Genomic DNA, 25,066 nt, shown 5'->3' with positions numbered 1-25,066 from the left:
TATATACATATATATATATATGTATTCCATATATTTAATATGTATTAAATTAGTTGAACTTATTTAATTTGGAATACATATATATATTCCAAATTAAATAAGTTCAACTACTGTGAATCATTGTTCACCTAGGCATTTATTTCAAGAGCGTGAATTTCTTCCTCTCTGGAAGGAATAGGCTTGACACAGAATAGAAGTATAGAGTATGAATGAATGTACATGGATCAATACCCCCAAAATAGAAGTAGGTAGTTCATCTTTATTTCAGATCCAGCTGATGGGTTTACAGGCTTTTCTCGTGTGATTTCTGGAGTGTTCCATATCGTGAATTTGGATAAAAAAAACTGGTCTATATTCTTTGTACATGAAACACACAGTCATCTTATGATGGATACAAAGGAACAGGATTCCTCAAAAGTTGCCGAATACAGAAGATATGATGTGCACCACTTCAAACAAAGATGCCTTTCAAAACTACATTGCTAAATTTTCCATAAATTGCATCGTATTTTAAAATAATGGATATGTTCTACTCAAAGAATTATTGTGTGATCCTTTTATAGAACAAATTATTAAATATTATTCATGTTGTTTTAACTCCAGCTCTTGACAAATCAGATTTACTTACAGCATGATTTCTTAAACTTGGAAAGCTTTATACAAATGCATATTTACTGACTGTAACCTCAGAGATTTTTGTTCCAAGTATTTTATTTTTTTACAATCATCCCAGATGATTTATATGCAAGTAGTCTCTGAAACATATTTTGAGAAAACTGACCTAAAACCAGGTGCACTTATGTAGTAACAGAATTAGCAGTGTTCTTACTATGGGGACCATACTCCCTTGAGAGAGTGATTACTTTTATTTAATTTTTAAGGGTATTATTGTAATTTATGACTTTGGTTGCTATGAACAAGAGGTTTTCCAACTGCACTCTATACTTTTAACTGTATGGCTACCTAAATGTTTTGCCTGGGGACCCTATCTCACCCAATGTAACATTTTTTTTTCACTTAAAAGTATTACATAGTCCATGAATAAAAACTAAAAAGCACCAACTAATGAAATAACTAAAATTGCCATCATCTCACTACTTAGGAAAATTACTATTAGCATTTAACACATGCTTTTGCAGTATCATTTCAATGAACAGAAAAAAAAGCTTATGAGCAAACTACTTCACAAGAAGGCATTATATACACCCTTGTCCGTGGCAGCATTATTCACAATAGCTAAAATGTGGAAGAAACCCAACTGTCCATTGACAGGTGAAAAGATGAGCAAACTGTGGTATATGCTTACATACACGGAATATTATTCGACCTTACTGTGTTCCGATATATGCTACAACTTGCTGACTTGTAAGGACATTATACCAAGTGAAATAAGCCAGTAACTTAAAGACAAACATTGTGTATGATTCCACTTCTATGAGATACTTAGAGGAGTCAAAATCATAAAGAGAAAGAGTAGAATGGTGGTAGTTGCCAGGAGCTGGGGGAAGCTGATGTTTAATGTGTACAGAGTTTCAGTTTTACAAGATGAACAGAGCTATGGAGATGGATGAGGTTGATAGTTGTACAAAAATATTTAGTACCACTGGATTGTATACTGAAAAGCAGTTACAATGGTAAATTCTATGGTGTATTTTACCATAGAGAAAAATTGGAGAAAAACAAAACAAAACACTGTTGCTTCAGAACTAGATTGTTTTCGTTAATAATACTGTGAATATTTTCAAAAACAATAAAAATTTTCTCCACATAAGTTTTAAAGACTGCATGGTATATATGCAGGCACATCCTGATTAGAAAGTCAGTCTTCTGGGGCACCTGGGTGGCTCAGTCAGTTAAGCGTCCGACTTTAGCTCAGGTCATGATCTCACAGCTCGTGGGTTCGAGCCCCGCGTCGGGCTCTGTGCTGACAGCTCAGCCAGGAGCCTGCTTCAGACTCTCTGTCTCCCTCTCTCTCTGCACCCCCCTCCCTGTTTGTGCTCTGTCTCTGTGTGTCTCAAAAATAAATAAACTTTAAAAAAATCTTAAAAGAAAAAAATTTTTTGACGAAGTCAATCTTCTGATGCTGTATATTTAGAAGACCATAAAGATTTTGCTCTAATACACCTTTGCTGAAATACACAAAACCCTGTGAACACTCTTACAAGTACATCATGACAGATGTCAATGGTGATTTCTTTAATCTAGATTCCCAGAAGTAGAGTCATTAATTCAACCAATATATATTTCAAGGCTTTCCAAACACATTGTCAAAATGTCCTTTAAAAAATATTACAAAGCTTTATATTTCACCATCAGTGTGACCATATGTTTTAATTATTTTGAAGTAATTTCAGTCTTATATAAAACCTGTAAGGACAAAGAAGTCGAATATGTCCTTCACAGAGATTTCCCATTTTTAAAATTTTACCATACCTGTTTTATAATTGTCTTGCTCTCTCAGTACGGGTGTCTGCGGGTCCATCTTTATATATATATATATATATATATATATATGCATATATATACATAACATGTATATATAAATATGTGTATATATTTGTATTCATATTTATGCTTATTTACTCATATGTATGTATAATGTAAAGATCATCTGAAGTTACAGACATAATGCCCTACCCATAAACACTTCAGACTGCACTTCCTAAGGACAAGGACAAGGTCTTACAAAATGGTAATAAAATTGCCAAAATGAGGAAATTAACATGAATACAGAAATTGAAAATAAATCTTACTTTGAAATATTTGGATTTTTGTTATAAACTATAATCCACAGGTCTTCATACTAGGCTGATAATCTTGTCATCAGCCTAAAATACACTGAACAATTATTCATGATCTACACTACTTATAAAATATGAATGGAAGCAGTCTGCATCTGAAAAGACTAAATAAGAGACCATTAAAGAAATCTAGTTTTGTATTTACAACTTCAGAGACACTGCCAACGGTCCAGAGAATAAGATGTTCAGGAACCTGACCCACACTGCAGGACAGGTCCAAAAAGCCATTTAGGCTTTAACACCAGCAGAAATTATATAAAGTAGCACATGCACTGTCTGGCAAGTGGTGCTTAGGAAATCTTGAAAATAACTTGAGGACTCTTCAAATCAAAGAGGCAAGGTTTTTACACAATGAATTGCGTAGCAAATTTCCCTCCACCAGGTTACGGGCAAAGTCAACAATAAACCCAAGGTGAGCACAACACTACTCCAGTGAGAGCACAATTCACTGTGTTTATACATACGCAGAGGTACAAATGCCATGGTACATATACATGCAAACACTGTCCCTGGAAACTGAGTTTAAAATGTGTTTCCAATTTTACGGATAACAAGAGCAAAAAGCCTGAGCTTGCAGAAAACCAAGAGAATGCCGGATACTCAATTAAAACGAGAAGAACCAACTACTTAAGCACAATGTATTATCAGTATATGCACACAGAACACTTTTTCATTCCAGTGATTAATTGTACTGAAACTCAGCCTCGCTGCCTTTTGCTTTCCATGCAAATGCAGAGTACACTCTGAACTGTAAGAACACTGTATTTATTACCCATCTTATTAGATTTCTGATTTATGAGAGCAATGAGACTAGAAAGGATCTAAGGGATTTTTTCCTTAACCTTTCTTTCTAAGGCTAGCATTACTCCCATTTTCCTTTTCTTTGCCCCAATAACCCCATCCCCTGCAGCCTCCTGGTCTTCTGTCACGAACAGGTGATCCTTATCAATAAACCTTTTGTTTCTGTTGGTCATGCTGGTCATGTTTTAATCTGCCATTACCTGTGCTCAGAGCATTAACAATGTAAACATTCAAGTCACTGCCAGGGTCTTGGAAAGCGAACACTTCCAGATTCCTATCAGGAAAGGAACAGAGCACACAGTTCTCTCTAGGGCAGCAGAGTTTTACCTGTGCTGTCACTTCAACTGCTCAAGGAAGTAGAACGGAGAACCCTCCAGGGAAGTCTGGTTCACTCTTAGAAGCAAGTAAGAATCACCAGTGGTTTCTTAACAAAATAGCATTCTGTCACTGCTTGTTTTTTCTCTGATAAGTAAGCAGTTTGTGACTGTTTAAAACAGCAGGACCTTTTTTTTTTTTTTTTTTAAGTCCAAAGGATTGTTCCTAATTGCAATAAGACATAGAAGAAAAAACCAGGTCGCTAGGAAAGATCTTGGAAATAAGACTGCCCAAAGATATCTCTGCCTGGGCTCTCAAAATTATAATCATGGATAAATTAAAGACAGCTTTTTATTCATAGAGCATAAAGCACCTGAAAAGTATATTTTTGTCAGAGGATTTTGGTCAACAAGGGATACTGCAAAAGTATCTTACTTACATCTCACATTGGGATTCTCTCTTACAGTAACATTTAGAAATAAATGGACTATAACAACAAAGATATAATTTACTAGTTATTTTCCTGAATAAAAATAGTTACATTACACTTCTTGGTAGCACAACAGGTTAAGACAGATTTTTTTAATGGTAATTTTATTATTATTATTTTTTTTTAATTTAAGTACAGTTGACATGCAATGTTCCAGCAGTTTCAGGTGTACAACATAGTGATGCAGCAGTTCTATATATTAAGCTATGCTTATGAGGACAGGTGTATTACCATGCACACCATACATTATTACAGTATTATTGACTAAATTTCCCAAGCTGTACTTTTCATGCCCCTGACTTATATATTTCATAGCTGGAAGTTTGTGCCTCTTAATCTTGGTCAGCTATTCTGCCCACCCTCCCAACTCCCTCCCCCTGTAGCAACCCCCAGTTTATTCTCTGTATTTTAGATTCTGAAGACATCATTTTTATATCCAGATTACCGTGTTCAATGAGAAAGAAAAGGACTAATTATTTCTAAATTCCTTTCATCTGTCTCATATACAAAGCTACCTAGAAACAGTTAGGAGCTGAACACTTCGAGAGATGTTAGAGCTACTCCCTAGCAAGAAATTTAGCTCAGACTCATGCATTGGATCATACTGCCACGGGCATAATATATGTATTAGAAGGAAAATTCTGGAACTCATCTTTGCATTCTTGACACTATTATATATTCAATCTATCTGTGATGTGGAGAACAAAGGAGATGTTCCATTGGTTAAATATCTGTTACCTACAGACTTTGATTTGTAATTGGCAGTATCTAACCTATGCAATAGCTTTTTTTTTAAGTTTTTTTTCAATGTTTATTTATTTTTGAGAGAGAGAGGGGGGGGAGACAGAGTGTAAGTAGAGGAGGACAGAGAGAGAGGAAGACACAGAATCTGAAGCAGGTTCCAGGTTCTGAGCTGTCAGCACAGAGCCTGATGCAGGACCCAGGAACCATGAGATCATGACTTAAGTTGAAGCTGACACTTAACAAACTGAGCCACCCAGGTGCCCCAGCAATAGCATTTTAAAACAAATCTGTAAACTTCTCAGAATATATTTGTTAACTAAGAAAAGAAATACGATAAATTTTAACTCTGAAAATTGTGTAGTATAATTTGACTTAAACTACATTGAGATTACCATATGTCAAAACAGAATGTTATTTCTGAGACATTTTCTATGAAGTATACATGTAGTATATATGAGGAATTACTATATTTAGACACATGAACATATCTATTTCAAAAAATTATATAACTTTGATTTTATAGAAGCAAAATTAAAGGATCCCATTTAAAAAAGGAACAGCTTCTGCTCATTTCAACACCATTCACTTCTTTAAGTGCTCATTTAAAGGAATTAAAACATAAGTAACTATAGTAAGTAATTTGGAGTAAGGGTAAAAACCTCATCAATTTCTCCTGCCTTCACACAATTGCAAGAGAGCATTTTACTCCCAATATCTTGGTCAAACCATCTGATGCTGTGAGTCTGGACACACATCATTCCTCTCAGCATCCTGGTGCCCTGATCACCAATTCTGCAGACAGGGAGCCAGACAGCAGGGCACCACGACCTCTCCCTTTAAGCCTCTCCATCAAAACAGACATCTCTTCCTACCCTTAGCACCAGCTGCAGTGTTACTGGGCTTCCCAGATCATATTTTAGTGTTTATGATACAGGTGCTGCATTTGATCTAGTTACTTCCCGTATTTCCTCCTTCCAGAGAAAGAATGTTATCCTGGGGTGTTCTGCTTTTCTGGGGCTGAAAGGGAATAAACAAAGCAAAAGGAAACCCAGCATTCATTAAAGAATTTAGCTGTATTCTGGCTGTCCTTCATCTTCCTTTTTGAAAGAGAAGATGACAAATAAAATTTCGAGGACATAAATAAACATTGATAAATATTATTGCATGGGATTATGTATCTCTAATATCCTGCTGAATGTATCTAAGTTTTAAAAAAAAGAGCCTGAGAAACCTCTGGATAGGTAGAAAAGATTTTCTTGTTTGTTTTTAATAAGGACAATTTATTTGTAGGTTTTTACCCCTATGCTCAGTACTTCTCTAATCTCTAATAACAAAACCTTGCCTAAGCTTGTTATTACGTAGCACCCAGTAATACAGGTCTTTTGCGATGAGGTTAATCATTTAACTTTTTTGGAAGAGCAGTTATATAAGAAGCAAGAACAACAACAACGAAAATGGTCAGCTCGATATTTTAGCCTTCTAGTCTTTTGATAACATAGCCTCTGCTTTCTAGCAATTTGACATAAAGATTAATAATAAATCTACTATATATGGATTCAGTAGTTATGTATATGTAAAGTACTTAGAAAAGAGCCAAAGTAAGTGTTCCATTCTCATTAGCAAATATCACAATCATGAGGATGATTTCCATGGCTCTTAGGCCAGAAAATCAGCCTGGGCTCTGAGCTTTCAAGGGTCCTACTCTGGCTCCCTCCAACCATGACCCTTCCCATTAAGCAATGAGTCTCCAGGACCCGGGGGATGTGTCCACTCAGAACCTGTCCCATCCCACTCTTCTTTTAAACCACTGGCCATGGCCAGTGTATGGTGGAGGTTAAAAAAAAAAAAAAAAAAAAAAGGCAGCAGCTCTATGGCATAGCTATGTTACAAATGCTAGTGCTCTCAGACCACTACCTACAGTGACTTTTACTAGACCCCAAAATGACTGCACCAGAAGGGTAAGATGGAATCTGCCCAGAACTCACCTACGTACTACCGGGGATCCTCAAATTTCAAAGCAATAAACTCCACACAAGCCTATCACTTTACATAATTTTCAGTATTATGCACCAACCATTCCTGAATCCTCTTTCCCATTCTGCTCTAAAACAAGGATTTGTCTTCTCAGTGCTGCTGCCTTTCTACTCAAAGCCGTTTCACTCAGTTCTCTAGAGATTTATTCCACTATTTTTAAAAGTCTCAGCCTCCTCAGAGAAAATTCCCTCATCTGCCTAGTGCTAACTAGAATCTGGCTCCATCTACAGGACGATACATGCACTGCAGCCCTTTCAGCAATAGAAGGGTTGGAATTTTCCTAAACCTATTGCAAGTTCTAAGACACATTGCTTCCACTTGCATGTGAAAAGCCTTTTCTCCTTGGGGGAAGAGATTCTAAAATCTAGCACCACTGCCTTCATTTCCAGCCATTTCTCACCCTCCTCCCTCCCTTGTCCCCAGTACATAAGCCTCTATACCAGGGCTATTCAAAATGTTGTCTATAGACTGCCAACTTTCTGCAACTGGTTCACAAGGAAATAGCTACAAAAACCAGAAAGCAAACATTTAGAACTTGACCACAATTTGATATCAGCAGACTTCTCTTTGAAGGTGTTGTCAAAGGCATGCTGAGACACAAGCGGTGCTTTTTCTACCAAAAGTATTACCCAAAGTTTAATGTGCATACAAATCATTTGAGGAATATTGTTAAAAAATACATTTTGTAGTCTGGGGTGGGGTCAGAGATTCCACACGCATAATGAGTTCTGACTGACACTGATGAGCTGATCTACAGACCTATTTTCAATAACAAAGCTTTAGAAAACTTAATTATGAGATTTTCTCCAACCAACCACATTGTTTGCTATGCCTGCATTTTGCAAATGCTTCTCAAGCATTACAAACCAAAACAATGTGTTTACTACTGCCTCTATTTAGTCACTGCTCCTAACAGGCGGTGCAACCTTGGGAAAGTTAGGTGACCCCTCTGTGCTGCAATGTCCTTATCTTTACACAAGGAGTAAGTCTAAGTACCTCACAGGATTGTTGTGGGACTCAACTGGGTTAAATAATGTGATACTGAACATGCCTGGCCCATGTTAGCCATTATAATATTTTTTAAATTTTTATTCCTGTCTTATCCATCCAGTGATCTCCTATTCATCCTTACAGTCTTGTTCAAGTGTCACTTCTATGAAGGTCTTTTGACATCCTCCCACCCCACAGTAAACCACTCACTTGTTTGTGTCCTTAATACACTTTACAATCTGACTCCACTAAAACATTCCTGACTGAATACAATTTAATTATTTACATATTTCTCTCTCACAGGCCAGTGTGCACGTCTTGAGAGCAAGAATTTTCTTCATCCATTTCTGTATCCCTAACACCTAGCATGTTGACTGGCAATCTATATAAAAAAAATCTGTCTGTGAATGTTTTATGTGAATGATTATGAATAATCCTTTAAAGCTTTCTAGGCTTTAGCAGAAACAAGCGTTACAAAATGTTATCATCAAAGCCATGAAATGTCAGTATATTTTGTTAGGAAGATTTTCTCAAGAAGTAAAATCAATCATGAGAAATCATTTTAAACCACTGATATAAGACTTAGGCTTTAGGACACGGTGACAATTCCAATTATCTATTTTGCGGTGAGAGTAAAGAGGAGAAAGGAAACATGGGAGCAGTTTTTAACAAAAAGCCCTTCCAGTTTCAGTATTTGTCTTTTGCAACGAGCGACACTTAAATGTAGAAGTTTTGAAATTAAATTTTCTAGATATCTCCTCCATTCTATCAATATATTGATATATGATTTGGCTAAAAACTAGCTGCTCTAGTACAGATAAAAGGAAATTATCCAGCAAATAATCCAATTCAATCTTTTATTTTTTTAATGCATGTTAGCCTAATGGCAGTTTTCGAGTGAAGTATAACTTCTGATTAACACTTCAAGGTAAGCATAAAACCCTGTCTCCCTCCTCTATGCTTCTAAAACACACTGCAAGCTCTGGAACCCCTAGATTTCACAGGGAAGTGGGGACAAGTGAAAGAAACGAGATTCTCAAGCATGAAGCCCCATACAACTACTTTTCCAAGAACTACTTGCCCATGTCTTTGAATTACGTCATCTTGCCTTGGTCCCCTGCCCCAGCAGTGGAAAATGATCAGGTACCTTAATTTAGGAAAGGCAGAGTAATTCTCGTCTTTATTTCCTTTGTGGCTAAAGCTCTTCCAGCCCCAAAGCTTTCTTCTCCTTACCTCTACTCTTCAGTGGAGGCAGCGTAGGGTGCAGGTCTTTGTTACACTCGTTCCGCTCTGTGCAGCACTCAATGGATCTTCTCTGATGAGGAATGGGGGTGTCCTAAAGTTGAGCCCAAACAGCTATGAGTGGGGTTCCCCTAAATTTCAAAGTCACATAATCTAAAATTTTTTTTAGCTTATTTATTTATTTTGAGAGAAAGAGAGACAGACAGACAGAGACAGATAGCTCGAGCAGGGGAGGGGCAGAGAGAGAGGAAGACAGAGAATACCAAGCAGGCTCCACACTGTCAGCACAGAGCCTGAAACAGGGCTCGAACCCACAAACTGTGAGATCATGACCTGAGCCGAAATCAAGAGTCAGACGCTTAACTTAACCAACTGAGCCACCCAGGCACCCCCTCAAAGTCACATAATCTAAAACTTGAGATACTAACACCATTCAGGGAATTCACTTAAAATTCTGATAATTTTCCTGAAACATTCTGAAAATGTTTTTTTATATTAGAAAATTTCTCTCAAATTTCCAAATATTATCTTACTGCGGCTTTTGCATTTCAACAAAACTACTACTACATTTGTAATAACCAGGGTGCATAGTTATAAACTGAGGAAGATGGCTTGCATTAATGCAGTTAACTAAACTGGAATCTGAGCGGGATGATCTAAAGAGTCATTAAGCAAGAAGCTAACAGCAAAAATAAAAATAATACTTGCTTCTGCAACGAAAGGAGGATTGGCCCAATGAGACAATTTTCAGATTATTTTCCAACTTACTAAAAACAGGGTGGGCAAGAAAAACAATTCTTTTATATAGCTTGAAACCTAACTGTTTGAAAGCTAGCAATGAAAGTTACAAGGCAGAAGCATGTGATCTTCCTTACCCGGCACTGAAAATCTGAGCCTTCTAGTCCTAGGCATCCAGAAGTGACCACAGGCATCCCAGAATCATCTTCTTCTATCATTGTGAAACAATATCCATCTGTGCTGAAGACCAAACAGGCAAAGTAAGTGTATGTGTGTGTGTGTGTGTGTGTGTGTGTGTGTGTGTGTGTGTGTGTCTAGGGGAAAAGGAAAGGAACATGTTAATCATTTGTTTTACTACACACAAGGAGAAAGTCAATGATCATTACAAGTTACAACCTGTTAAGAAAATTCCAAAACTTTCTTTTATGAAACTGGATTTAATAGTCATAAAACATTAGGTAATATCTTCTCTGTCTAGAAACTTGTGAGAAAGAAGGAAATAAACTTGCCATATAACATATACTATTAGTAACCATATACCCCAATTACTACACACTCATTTTGGTCCTCCATCGCCTCCACAAATCCAAAAACACAACTATTTTTCTCACCTTCTATATGAAGGAATTGAGGCTCAGAGAGCTTGAGCAATTTCTCAAAGGCCTTACAGACAGTGAGAGGCAAGGCAGAGGTTTGACCCCATGCAGGTGAACATTTATGCTCGTTCTATTTGCGCCAAATGAAACAAACTTGTCTCTCACTAAGGCACCAAAAGAAAGACAGGTAGAAGCTAGGATCAGCACAACATAACCAAGGTGATTAAGACTGTGCCACTGGGTCCCTCTGCTTTGGGACTGATCTGTCATGAGAAACATCAGGCTTTGTTGTAAGCAGGTGGGGCTTACATCGGGGGTACGGTGAGGGTGGACAACAGAAAGAAGGGCTGTTAACAAGACCATGGAAAGCAAAGAAACAAAAACTAAATTTCTGTGTGGTTTTCTACATTAAAGAGAACGTTCACTTATTCTACCTCATGCAATCCTCTCAACAACAATGGAAAATAATACTATTTCTATTTACAGATGAGGAAATTAAAGGTAGAGAGTTTAATAAACTTGTACAAGGTTGCAGAACAAACAGTAACAGAATCAGGCCTTGCATCAAGGACCTCTTGCTTTATCCCCACACGTTTTCCACTATCCTCTCCTGGGACCAAATCTGAAAAACAAGAACTATTATACACAGAACTATTTACAAACAGACTTTACTGTCTTCACAAGTTAGGGTGACTCCTAATATATGTCATCAACCACTATTGCGTGTGTTTAGAAATGAAGTACTAAAGTATATCTCCATCTTTTTCTCATACATATGCTTGCTCAGCGCCCAAGACAGATATGGCAGTGTAGTCCTGAAAGGTCACAGGAAGAATGCTCTGAGCACAGCATTAGCCATGATTTGTGGATTTGTCTATTCTATATTAGCGGTAGCAGCATTCTGCCGTACATTAGCCCTTCAGTTATCATCAACACCCTTAGAACTGTTTACTTGGTTTATAACCCTCGTGATCCAAAATACTTCAGTTTATAAGAACTAGCACAGCAAAGTTCAAATATACTAATGAATGGCTAGGAAGGGCTGATGGTAAATCTCTTTGTTAGACTAAGGTCAAATGCATGAAAATTATTGTGGAATACAGACTCTGCCTCTGAACAACCCTTGCTCTCAATTCTTTGGGGCTTTTTAGCCAATTTGCTGAAATTGCTATGAAAATCTAAAGCATGTAATCACTGAAGGCAATAAATAAAAGAGCTGTCCCTTAGAAATGTAAGCAATATGAGCAAACAATACCCAGATGATTTTTTTATTCCTTTCCTTCCCATTTAGATCATATGTGTGACTTAGTTTTCTCATCATAAGTAAAATTCAGGAATTATCACAAATAAAGTCATCTTAATTTTCTGACATTAGGAATTCACAGGGCTAGAAAGAGTGATACAATATGTTAAATCTAAACAAAAAAAACCTCTCCTTATTTATGACTTCCCCTTACTCAAAATCTGAATATATGAAAAGGCACTCATCAGAATAAAAAAAAAAAAAGAATAAGAAATGCTGGTTAAGCTGTGGCAAGTTATTCTTACAATGTCCTGGGAAATGTAAAGAAACATCAGGGAAAGTAAATTCAAGCTTTAAAAATATACTCCCTTGTCTGCAAGAGAGTAGAACTAAAAATATAAACAGGGTGTGGAGAAGGAGAGAAACCCTGGAGAAAAGTCAGTGTCCCCTAAGTCATAAATTCAGATAGAAATCAAATATTTAGTTGGAAGACAAGCAAAAAGGTTAGAGAACCATTTCAAGTGCATAATTATCTGCAACAAAGCAAAATTTATAAGCTTCCCATTGACATTACCAGCTAGTTAGGAACACTAACTGGAAATGAGCAGTACAATTACAGAAACTTCAGAATCACTTGAGAACTTTCAATTCTTGAGCAAACACAAACGTAAACAAAGCTATGTTCCAAAGTCAAAGCTGTTCAACTCCCTCTGCTGAGAGAGGGCTGCAGAATGTCACAAAAGGCAATTAAGTCCTCCCACGGGCTTACTTGAACATTCTGCTGTCTGGCTGCCATGTTTAGGCTTAATTTTTAAAGGTTGTATACTGATTATTATTATCTCATCATTCCCACAGTGTTTAAGAAGAAATGAAGACTCATGAAGAAAACAAAAGTAGGAATAATTTTAAACAAAACTGAAAGTACTGAGATGTATACAGGGATATAGGATGAATCATTTAGTTACAGTAATGATTATGAATTTAACAAAAAGGCTCCTGGGTGGCTCAGTCAGCTGAGCTTCCGACTTCGGCTCAGTTCATGATCGTGTGGTCCATGGGTTTGAGCCTTACATTAGGCTCTGTGCTGACAGCTCACAGCCTGGAGCCTGCTTCAGATTCTGTGTCTCCCTGTTTCTCTGCCCCTCCCCCACTCACATTCTATCCCTCTCAAAAATAAATAAACATTAAAGAAAATTTTTAAAAAAGACCATTGATGTAATATTTTAAAAATGCTGCCCCTGTGTTATAGGTAAAGACGAGCAATGAACAAAATAGAACAGCTGCGTACAAAGGCGATCAGTTGTCAATACTGACTGCTTCTCCATATTTATGCCATTTTTTTTAATTTGAGGGAGAGAGAGAGAGCACGAGTGGGAGAGATAGGCAGAGGGAGAGTGAAAGAGAGAGAGAGATTATGAGTGGAAGAGAGGGACAGGGGAGGAAAAGAGGGAGGAAGGGAGGGAGGGAGGGAGGGAGGGAGGGAGAGAGAGAGAGAGAGAGAGAGAGAGAGAGAGAGAGAGAGAGAATCTTAAACAGGCTCCACACTCAGCATGGAGCTCAATGTGGGACTCGATTCCATGACCCTGGGGATCATGACCTGAGCCGAAATCAAGAGTTGGGATGCTCAACTGACTGAGCCATGCAGGTGCTCCAATATTTATGCCAATTTTATGTCAGTATGGGAGAAATACTAGAATTCCTAAATTTCTTTTAAGTTTCAGTTAGAATTGATTAGAAAGACTGTTGGTTTTAGTCCATTTTAAATCAGTCCTTGAGAACATTCCATCTTCTAAAATACCTATTTCACATTCATGAGAATAAAGAGAAGTTTTCAAAGTTTTCTGTCACAGATAAACTCAAAGATACATACAAATTTTAGAGCGGCTATTTAAATCATGCAAATTTTAGTTAATTAGAACAGCTGAAAGCTGCTTACAACTTTGTTAACAGTAGTTCACTTGACAAACATTTATTGAGCGTACGATGATCCAGGCAGAGTTAGATGTCCAGAACTCAGGGTGAGGAAGATGTAGCCTTTGCTTTGAAGGAGCTCATAGTCTATGAATGCCACAATCCTAGGTGAAGCCAAGTGATTCAAATTCTAGCAGTAAAGACAGAAATCAAAAGCTAGAAGTGTTTCCTACTGAATTGGGAAAAAAAGCAAAGAAGGATGTTGAACGGTGGTAATTATCAAAGTAATGGAATCCTAAAGTTTATATGTTTTTTCCTTACCACCTTAGACAGATGGATTCCCATAGTAGTAAGGGATAAAGGGTAAAATATATATGGCTACTACTGGCCCCCTGCTATGATTTTTCCTCCGAGATGTCACTGAACTGGAGAAAGGTGAAGTTACATTAATGATAAAGTTGCAATGTGAGAAATGACTTTTACTTTATCTTCAGAAATGGGTAACTATCGGGGCACCTGTGTGGCTCAGTCCATTAGTGTTCGACTCAGTTTCAGCTCAGGTCATGATCTCACAGTTCTTGAGTTCAAGCCCCGCATCAAGCTCTGTGCTGACTATGCACAGCCTGCTTGGGATTCTCTCTCTCCTTTTCTCTCTGCCCCTTCCCTGCTCACTCGTACGTGCACTCTTTCTCCCTCCCTCTCAAAATAAATAAACTTAAAAAATTTTTAAAAACAAAAGGATGTGTAACGATCTTACATCCTTCTCTAGCAGCCATAACGAGTGATTTGGCATTTTGTTTATTTTCTTCTAGGAGGTACAAGATCTTCTGAATTTGCCTCTATTTTTGTATGAATCGAGCATTTGTATATTCTCACCTGTGCAGATGCTCTTTGTCTCTCACTTAGATTTGTCTGATTGCCTTCCAGCAGGCCTGCCCATCCCCTCCCTCTGGACTCTAAACAATTCTGTACAGCACTTCCTGATAAATCTTACATTTTCCTTCTCTGCTTTAAAATCATCAACAGTTCTCTATGTAGAAGTTTAAAGAGCTCTGAGCTATTCATTTTCCATTAACTCCAACAACAAATGGGCCCATTTAACAGTCTCATTTATGACTAAGAAGCACAAAAGCAGAGTTATTCCTTATAAAAATCTTCATAAGTGCATCTGAAATCATTGCCTTTTCCAACTAAATTATAAATTCTAAGGAAGAACGTATTCTCCTAAGTGTGATGGTTTTAACTCACATCTTCTACTGAAAATTTTTTTAAAGATCATAAAACTCAGTATTCAGATGGTCTGAGCAATGGTGGAATAAACTGGATGCAATGGAAGATGTATAAACAAACGAGAACAACTTGCACTTTAAACACTCTGAGATCTTAGGTCAGGGGCGCCTGTCAGAAAACTCACACCATCACATTCAGCAAGAGGTCTGAAAGTCCTGGGTTGATGCAAACTTTATAAAAAGGCTCACAAGCCCCTAACCTTTCCCTTCTTCCCCTTGTGACTCCTCAAGGCACGGTTGGGTCTTATCTAATTCCTCATTTAGGCAGCCTGGTGTCATTTGCACATCCTTTGTGCAAACATCCAATTACTTACTACACCTGTAAACCCTGAAAACTGTCCAGGCAGAATTCTCGGTCAAACCTAATAAATAGTATTTAACTATGGTGAAGTCTTTAAAATCATCTCTGAAAAAGAGTGAAAAATAACTTTTACAAATGGATACACTTGTGTGAACACCTGGATGAACTTGAGAGAGGTGGTAAGTAGTAACAAAAATGACTATCAGAGGCAAAGACAGGTAAAACAAGAAAGGATGTGTAAAGCAGGATCAGATTATATAGAGAAAAAAACAGACAAACAAGGCTGCAAAATGATACAAAACTTTTGCAGGGTGAAAGTCATGTAAAAAAGAGTTATTCCAGGAGACTTTGAAGCATTCAAGGCATACAGTGATTATCTAAGATCCCGGGAATAAATCTGGAAATGGAATGAGAAGGATTAACAATGTACCATAACAGCTGGAAAGATATTTAGAAGATAGGTATTATCTTGAGGGAGATAAAATAACAGCTTCACTTCTTGAGTTATGGATATAAAAAAAGGTTCTAATACTTTATTTAGCTTATTTGCACAACATCCTCTAACATGTATGCTGTGAAGCAATGGAAAGGGCATGGATTTTGGAAGTAGACACACCCACACATGATGGGAATCAAGGCCAAGAATGACTCTGGCCTTAGTGTTTGGCGGGTAACGTGATTGATGCTACTCACAGAGAGATTAAAAATCCTCTAAACTTAACACATATTTTCTGAATTATTAGGTGGGATTTCCAAATCTCTTTTAAGTATGATATACTTCTGATCCGGGCCACTTTTTAGATTATTCTGTCCAGGAATATGGGAGTGGTAATGAGCAGGAGACCTCCCTAGGATACCCAAATTGACTAAGAACTGCCTACAAGACCTCAGGCCACACAGTTTTGGCAAGCCCTTATCTAAGCTCAAGAAAGCATATCCTTGTCTTTAGAACTCCTTTACCTAGGAGTGCAAGATTTAATGCAATATTACCCCAAGTATGTTCCCTTCCAGGTCAGCAAACTGCTTGCTACTGGTCTGTGAGGAGGTTAATACGGAAATGGAAACTTGCAGAGTAATACATTTAGCTCTCTTGAATCCAAATAACAGAAAAATAGGAAAAAATTGAGCATGCAATATTTTTGTATTTATTTTTCTAGTAATTCATTTTTATTGTACTCTAGAAAAATACCAGTGCAACTTATGGGGTTGGGTGGGGAGCATCTTTCACCAGAGGTAGTGTGAGAAGTACTGATTTGGAAGTCAAAGAGTAGATAGTGGGCTTATAGGAATGGAGGCCCGAATTTATTCTAGGTCTTAGGACTCAGGAATAAAAGCAGCCCCTGTGATTCACATGATTGATCTCAGTTCACAGGAGACTCAACTGGAGTTAACATCCTGTTAGCAAAAAGGATGTGCATTTTGCCCAAGAGTGAATATTCGCTCCTCTGAGATCCAGTTCAGGGGTTGGCTGCTGGTCAAGAATTCAGGACTTTGGAATGAGTATTTCTAAACTGCAGTTATCAAGGTCAATAAATCTGACCTCCATGTTTTAGTTCTTACCCTCTTGACCTCTGACAGCTTCTAACATGGCTGACCTTACTTCCTCCCTCGGTAAACTTGGCTTCAATGACACCATACTCACTGTTTCATGTTCATTCTGGATCTTGTGGGAAGAGCCTCCTTGACCCAACCATTAAACATCTCAGGGCTCAGTCCTACTCTGTTCGATCAGATTGTTTTATTACCGTACTCAATTCTTCATGCTCCACTCTACCCATAGCTTCTCTCTGACATTGAGCTTGACTGTGTCACTTGATTTGGTAAATGGAATGTTAGAGGACAAGAAGAAGTTTTAAGAGGTTGCTCCCTCACAGTCAAGTGAAAAAGAATATGCTCTGGTTAGCTTCTGGTCCAAGAAGGATGAACAAACATGTAGAGCAGGCAGGAACTGAAGCAGCAGCCCAATGCCAAGTCCACCTAACCCAGCAGGTCCCAGCACAGCTGCAGCCCATTTGTAGACCCAGGAATGAAAAGACAAATGTCTTTAGTTGTAAGTTACTATGATTCTGAGCTCACTTATTTCACAGCAAAAACTGCCTCACATTCTACTCACTCACTCTAGACTCTCCCCAAACCCTATCTTCACTCCAAATCCATATCCCATGGCCTACTCTCTGATGTCTCCATTTTGTAGCTATCAAAAACCTTAAACTCAGCATGTCCAGATTAGAACTTGATTATTTCCCTCTGTCCTCTTTCATTACAAGCCTACACCGTGTATATAAATGTACATCCAGACTGGTGAAGCCTCTCTGGGCCCCTTCCTAGATCCAATCCATCAACATAAAACTTTCCTTCTAAATATTTCCCCAACACATGTACCTCATTCTTGCACCAGCACCAACCTAGTCCAAGATCATTCTCTCTCACATGAACTGCCCTTCCTAAATCCACATCAATACCCACTGCCACACCTGCTTAAACAAATCCCCCTCAATGGCTTCCCAATGCTCCCAGGAATAAGACGAACATCCTTAATAGAGCCGACCAGGCCATGGGTAATCTCTCCAGGGTCCACACTCAACTACTGCCACACCTCCTTCTGCTCCCTGCACTTTAGGAAAACCAGTCTTCTTCGAACATGCCAAGTTGCTCCTTCCCACACAGAGAATCTGGAAGAAGTCTTCCAAATGAACTTTCTTCCAGATCAACTTAGGACACTTCATTGATGTATAAGGAAAATAGGACAAAATATTTAAAGTTGGGATAATTGTGGAAAGCCTGCCCATATAATCACCAGAACTATATCTCCAATGACACACACAGATTTACTCTTAATTACTACAGACCCAGGCAAAATAGTAAAGTATCCTCCTAATATGTTTTCTCCTAATAATTTTCTTTTCTTCAGAAAACTCTGACATTTTCCTGATACTTTTTCCACTTACTACAAAGAGGTAGTGTTTCCCAGGAAATACTGTCTGAGCTCTGGAATCATTTTATCATGGCACAAGACTCGGTAATCCAAGTTTGTCCTATCGTATAAGAGCCAAGTTAACAGACCTCCCTGGGTCCTGAATTCTTTATACCTAATGGTAAGAAATAAGCATCCCCTACCATGCTGAGTTGTTCTGATAATTAAAGGAGATATATATTTATGAGCATACCCAACTTTCCTCTCTGTCATTCAGTTAGTAGATACTTCTTGAGCTGCGTATCTCAGGATACACTTTCTTCCTCAGGAAGAAAAAAAAAGCATCCAGCTCATCTTCATGTTCTTTCCTGGGTAATGAGGCCCCAAATGATTACTTAGATATTCTGCCTGGACTTCAAACCTAGAAGTCCATTTTCCCATTTGGTCCATTACCCTTCTCAAGGGATATTCTGCTTCTCTGGCATTTTAACTCTTGAGATCGGTACTTGTCTGATTACTCTGCCACATCTCCCTGGGCATTCTGGCCTCATTAGGCTATGCCTCTCCACCCACTGTTGTCCTCACAAGGGGTGTAAATGCAGGCTATGGTGTCTGGAAAAATGGATGTGGCTGCATAAGGATGCGTAAGAAAGACAAAGCTGGAGTCCAGTTCCAAATAAGGTTTTGTTACAAACATGATTATCCACTAAGGAGTTTAGTTCTCCAATACTCTGACAATGTCTTTCCTGACATCTGGTAGACTCATGTAAGCTCTATCACTATACTGCTTCCCAGAGTCTGTGAATATTCCTAATGACGCAGGTGTTCTTTCCATAAGACCAACCACCACTGACATGATGAATGGTTAAAGAAAAATCATCAGACAGTTGACACCCTCTGCTATTGAATTTATTTGGGGGACAAGGTCTTTTGAAGGCAAACAATTGGCTTTTGCTGCTTGACACTTGTCCCAAGCCTGGGATCTATGCTCTATGTTTATGTGCATATGTGATGTTTGCAGCAAGGGAGAAGAATCCCAGAACACCATTTCGGGTCAAGATGCAATTTAATATTTTTTTCTAAACACAGGCACTGCCCTGTAAGTTAATGGAGTCAGGCACTATTCCTCAAAATGTGTTCTTAGAAAACACCAGCCTACAATTCTGTAGTTTAAAAAGTATGACTCTCCATTAAAACTACATTTAAATAATTTCTATGACCAACCTGCAAATATTGTTGACTGAGTCTTCTGGACAATGGTGGTGACATTTGCAACGCAAGATCTTTGGACGAGGGGTGGGGGCTGTACTCTCACCATCCTCTTTCTTGGTGCCCACATTTAACTTTCCTGAACTTCGCAAAAGCATCTTATCAAGTAAGTTTGCTGAAAAGAAGAAAGAATAAGAGTTTAAGTATCTGTGGGATAGACCAAAGTCTGCTATCCAAAGAACAATGAGATTAAACAAAATATTCACTATTTATGATACTTACAGATTTAAACATAAAACATGTTTTAATGATTTCGACATTAGAAATCATATAATTATTACAATTATATATGTCTCATATAAAATACAGAAATTCTCATAACCCTTTCAAGATAGCATCCTACACATTAAATTAGAATAGTCGTCTTTGAGTGTAAGGAGCTCAATGAGACACTAGCATATATATTATCTCTACTCCGTATGGTAACAGTATGGGTAAATATTATCACTCCCATCTGCAGAGGAGAAAATTAAGACTTTAAGTGATCTGAACACACCTAATAAATCATCAAGTAAGCATTTAAGCCCAAACTGTCTGGTCCCTAAAACTGCCTTCCTACCCATCTCTTTACTTTAGGCATATCATGTATTTTTTAAAGAAATTATTAGAAATATTTAACATTCAAAATTGGGTAGGATGGTGAAAACTTAGTTATCTCTAATATATATCAAATGATACCTCTTCCCTATCAGCTTTTACATGGAAAGTGTCTTCCTATTAGAGTAGCAATGGTTGTACATCTTTGATGGAAGACATAATAGTAGACATGATCTCTAGAGACAGATTTTCTGAGGTCAAAATTAGGCTTTACTATTTACCAGTTGGTTGACCTTGGATAACTTTATACATAATCTCGTTGTGCTCCACTTATCATTAAAGTGGAGGTTATTACAACCACCTACCTCATGTCAACAGCTTAGAGTGTATATGTCACGTAGTAACATATTACTGTTAGCTAATATTATTGGAAGGATCTATTTTTTTTTTTACTTTTTAAATAGTAAGATGGTTCATTAATACAGGGTGACCTATGACTAAGATGGTTTTCATATTTTTCCTCTTTACCACCACTTTTGAAAAGTAATGAAGCTCCAAAAGGAGACACGCATTAACTGATACCTATGATATTTCAGCCATTGTGGCAGGAGCTCTCATACATGCTACGTCACTGCATAAATTGTCAACCTGAGCAATGTTTGATTTAAAATCTCTCTCACAACAAATTGAGCTTGCTTATAATTAAAACAAATCAAATTGGAACAAATTATCTAAAAGATGCTGGGTTAAAACACTGAAATTCAGGCCAAAGATGCAATATACTCAATAGCATACTATCGCTATTCTGTTTAGCAATAATACACATGCATACATATGCAAGTGTTAATTTCTTAAAAAAACAAACTAATGCCTCTAGCCACTGGTTCCATCAGAAAATGAGAGTTTTAAAAGAAGATGGGAAAATTTTTGCATGGTAAGCTAATTAGTTGAATTCTTAGTGAAAATTGAAAGCAATAAAGTATGAGCCACCCAGGAGCCCCACACAGAGTATTTTAATTATGACATCCCACTAGAATAACAGGAAAAAAGGCTAAAAAATTGAACCTACAATATAAAAGAGACCAGTACAAGTCTGGTAAGCAGAAGGAAAGCAGTAACTGATCTGACAAAGCCAAAAATGCTGATTCCTAAGCCTAAGGTGGAGAAAAACCAAGAAGCAAAACAATTTTACCACTTAAGCTCAAAAAGGCTCAAGAGTGGTACCACCAGTTGCTTTTAGAGGTAGAGTTCAGCTGGGGCACCTGGGTGGCTCAGTTGGTTGAGCGTCCGACTTTGGCTCAGGTCATGATCTCACAGTCCATGAGTTCGAGTTCCGCATCAGGCTCTCTGCTGACAGCTCAGAGCCTGGAGCCTGTTTCAGATTCTGTGTATCCCTCTCTCTCTGCCCCTTCCCTGCTCTTACTCTGTGTCTTTCTTTCTCTCTCTCTCTCTCAAAAATAAATAAAAATTCAAAAAGAAAGAAAGAAAGAAGTAGAGTTCAGTTACCCTCTCTAATTCCCAAACGCTGGTAACAACGTCTCCACCCATCCCACCCCCACATCCCCAACAAAGACTGGAAGAGTAAATCTATTATGCATATCACCGAGATGCCTTATTTTTGTGTTTTCTCATCAAGGTGAGGAACTGTAAGTATGGAAAGAGCCCATATGTTCACCATATATATATATATATACACACACACACATATATGTATACATATATGTGTATATATATATATATGTATATATGATGGAGTGTTTCATATATATATATATATATATATATATATATACACACATATATATATACATATATATGACGGAGTGTTACTCAGCAATCAAAAAGAATGAAATCTTGCCATTTGCAATGTGGATGGAACTAGAGGGTATATGCTAAGCAAAATTAGTCAGAGAAAGACAAATATATGACTTCACTCATGTGGATTTTAAGATACAAAAGAGAAGAACATAGGGGAAGGGAAGCAAAAATAATTAAAAAAAAACAGGGAAGGGAACAAAACATAAGAGACTCTTGGGGTGCCTGGGTGGCTCAGTTGGTTAAGTGTCCGACTTCAGCTCAGGTCACGATCTCATAGTACGTGAGTTCGAGCCCCGCGTCGGCCTCTGGGCTGATGGCCCAGAGCCTGGAGCCTGCTTCCGGTTCTGTGTCTCGCTCTCTCTCTGCCCCTCCCCCATTCATGCTCTGACTCTCTCTGTCTCAAAAAATTTTTTTTAAAAAAGAGACTCTTAAATACAGAGAACAAACAGGGTTGCTGGAGGGGTTCTGGGTGGGGGGATGGGCTAAATGGGCAAAGAGCATTAAGGAGAACACTTGTTGGGATGAGCACTGGGTGTTATACATAGAGGATGAATCACTCACTGGATTCTACTCTTGAAATCACTATTGCACTATACGTTAACTAACTTGGATGTAAATTAAAAAACTAGAAAATTTAGAACCAAAAAAAATTTTTAAAGGTGAGGGACTGTAGAAGACTAAGCACAGGGGAGGGGAGGGGTGCCACTTTACTGCAAACATTCAGTGAACATTTACACTGGCTATGGACTCCTCCCGTCCTTTCCCTCTACATGGCTTCCAGAACATGATGCAGCCTGGCTTATCTCTTCTTTACTCAGGAATTTGTCCAGGTCAAAAACAAGAAAATACCTAAAGACAGGGATATTAGAAGTTTCTCAGTGAAACAGCCCTGCAATATTGTCTTATGGTGAGGCCCACTGGTGACAAAATCTACCCAACGAACAGAGTTGGCAGTCAGCATTTATAGTGATCCATTCTCATATGCATATGCCACTAATTCAGGGTCACCAGATATATGAAGAAAACCTCAAACATCAAAAATTGAAAACACACACACAGAAGAAAGCCACTTGGAAGAAACATACAGTGGAAGAAAAAAACTTTAAAAACCTATCATTAATACTATCATCTTTATAAAAAAAATACATTGCATCAGTGAAACAAGAATGTGTTGCTACAAAAAGGAAGTAACAAACAAGGAACTCTAAAAATATGATTGCCTAAATAAAAATCTCAGTCGGTGAGCTGAGATAAAGATCAGGAAATTTCCCGCAATATAAGGCAAAATACAGAGATGGAAGAGCTCCCTAAATTAAAGCATCGATCCAGGAGATTCAAAACCTGAATATATCTAGAAAGAGAGGCTTGAGAAAATAGAGGGGAGGAAATCATCAAATAAATAAGTCAGGTACAGTTCCCATTAACTGAAAATCATGATTTTCTAGTTTGAAAGGAACCATAGAGCATACATATAGACCTACACCAAGGTATGTTATCATAAAATTTTATAACGCCAGAGACAAAGGGAGGGTGTGTATATCACATATTGTATATATACAAAAGGTAAAAATAAAAGCGATGAAAGTAAGTGTGGCATTGAACTTTCTACAGCAAAACTGGAAACTAGGTTAAAAAATAGGGTGATGTCTTCAAAATTCTGAGGGAAAAGTGTTTCAGAAATCAATACCTGGGAAAATTATAAATCAAATATGATTAAAGGAAAATGGCATCAGAAGATTTTTCAAGGTCTCAAAGATGCCACCTCTCATCCACCTTTCTCAAGAAGCTATTGGAGGAGATGCTCTGCCCAAATTAACGTGTGAAACAAGAAAACAGAAAAAAAAAGAATTTCTGCTATAGGAGACGATCCCACCCAAGAGAAGAGAGAAGCATACTCTCAAAATAAAGGTAAAGGTGGAGAGTAAAAGAAAAGATCGATGACTGGACAGAAGGAACAACCAGGTCTGACTAAACTCGGGTCAAAAAATTCTGGGAGACAGAGATCCAAAAAGTTAAAATTAACAGAGTAACTCAGGTATTTTAAATTTAAACTGAGAATTTGGAAATGAATTTGTGATGGAAACACAGGAATATAAAGAAACAACTAACGTTTAACCCATATATATATATATATATATATATATATATATATATATATAGCATAGGGGATGGAAATATGTATGTAATGGGGGAGAGAGTGGTAAAGCTTCCAAAGTGGAAAGTCAAAGGTAATGTCTAAAATTGAATAATCAAGAGGTAGTAGTACAATGATTTATTTAGAGATATGAGAAAAATACCAAAAGAAAAAAATGTAAAAAGGAATAGGTGTAGTCCCTACTAAACAGGAGAAGTTGGGAGGATGCTTCAAGAAAAAAGAAGGCAGTCTCTTTATGTTAAAAGAAAAAAAAAAAACAGCAGGTTTTGAAATAACGTATCTCATATGAGTCAGACACTTAACCGACTGAACCACCCAGGCGCCCCAGTAGTTGGAGCTATTTAAAAGCATTTGCAATTTGCTTCTCAGTTCAAAATAGGGAAGCAATTAGTCTTCTCTCCTGATGTGGAATAAAGAAATCAGTGAACAAGGAAAAACCAAAAAATCAAAACCAAAAAAAAAATCCACTAACAAGAAATATCCCTAGAAAAATTTCATTAATGTCTATACCACTGGACCTATGAACACTGGCTTGGTAGTAACACTAAATCCACTATGGTTTACCGTATTTTATGTGTTTGTATACACATGTGTGCCTCATTCTCTATTGCAAGCTATCAACAATCCATTTTGAGGTATTTTGTAGAACATTCTAAGTTAACTACTTCAGTTATGAATATGGAAGGATACCTGAATCACTAGCTCCAAGCAAGTTTCATAGTCAAATCCTGGCTCTCAAACACTGGACAAATCAGTTAAGAAACACACTTTCTATAAAAATTGTGAAAATGAAATAGTGCTGCATAATCTTTCTAAAATATTTAACACTAACATGCAGTCAGAATATATGCCATTTTACCAGAAACACATTCCACAAG

The 25,066-nt window shown here is 37.6% G+C and overlaps 1 protein-coding gene across 1 annotated transcript in view; it reads right to left on the bottom strand.

The window, feature by feature from the left end:
* The window catches only part of BMPR1B (bone morphogenetic protein receptor type 1B), a 43,949-nt gene extending 24,158 nt beyond the window's left edge, over positions 1-19,791 (bottom strand). The window contains exons 1-3 of the mRNA XM_047091629.1: positions 19,634-19,791; positions 10,293-10,395; positions 9,409-9,511 (exon numbers count right to left, since the gene is read on the bottom strand). Of these exons, the coding sequence (XP_046947585.1) occupies positions 9,409-9,511; positions 10,293-10,395; positions 19,634-19,776 (349 nt within the window). The 5' untranslated portion in view covers positions 19,777-19,791. The remainder of the gene's footprint in view (positions 1-9,408; positions 9,512-10,292; positions 10,396-19,633) is intronic.
* Between the last annotated feature and the right edge of the window lie 5,275 nt (positions 19,792-25,066).

The sequence above is a fragment of the Lynx rufus genome, unplaced genomic scaffold, assembly GCF_022079265.1.
Source record: "Lynx rufus isolate CCGP_SWC_20201006 ecotype Redwood Valley unplaced genomic scaffold, mLynRuf1.p SCAF_3, whole genome shotgun sequence".
NCBI classification, from domain to species: Eukaryota; Metazoa; Chordata; class Mammalia; order Carnivora; family Felidae; genus Lynx; species Lynx rufus.
Note: the sequence above shows the minus strand (reverse complement) of the source record. Positions and strands in the feature narration are given on the sequence as shown.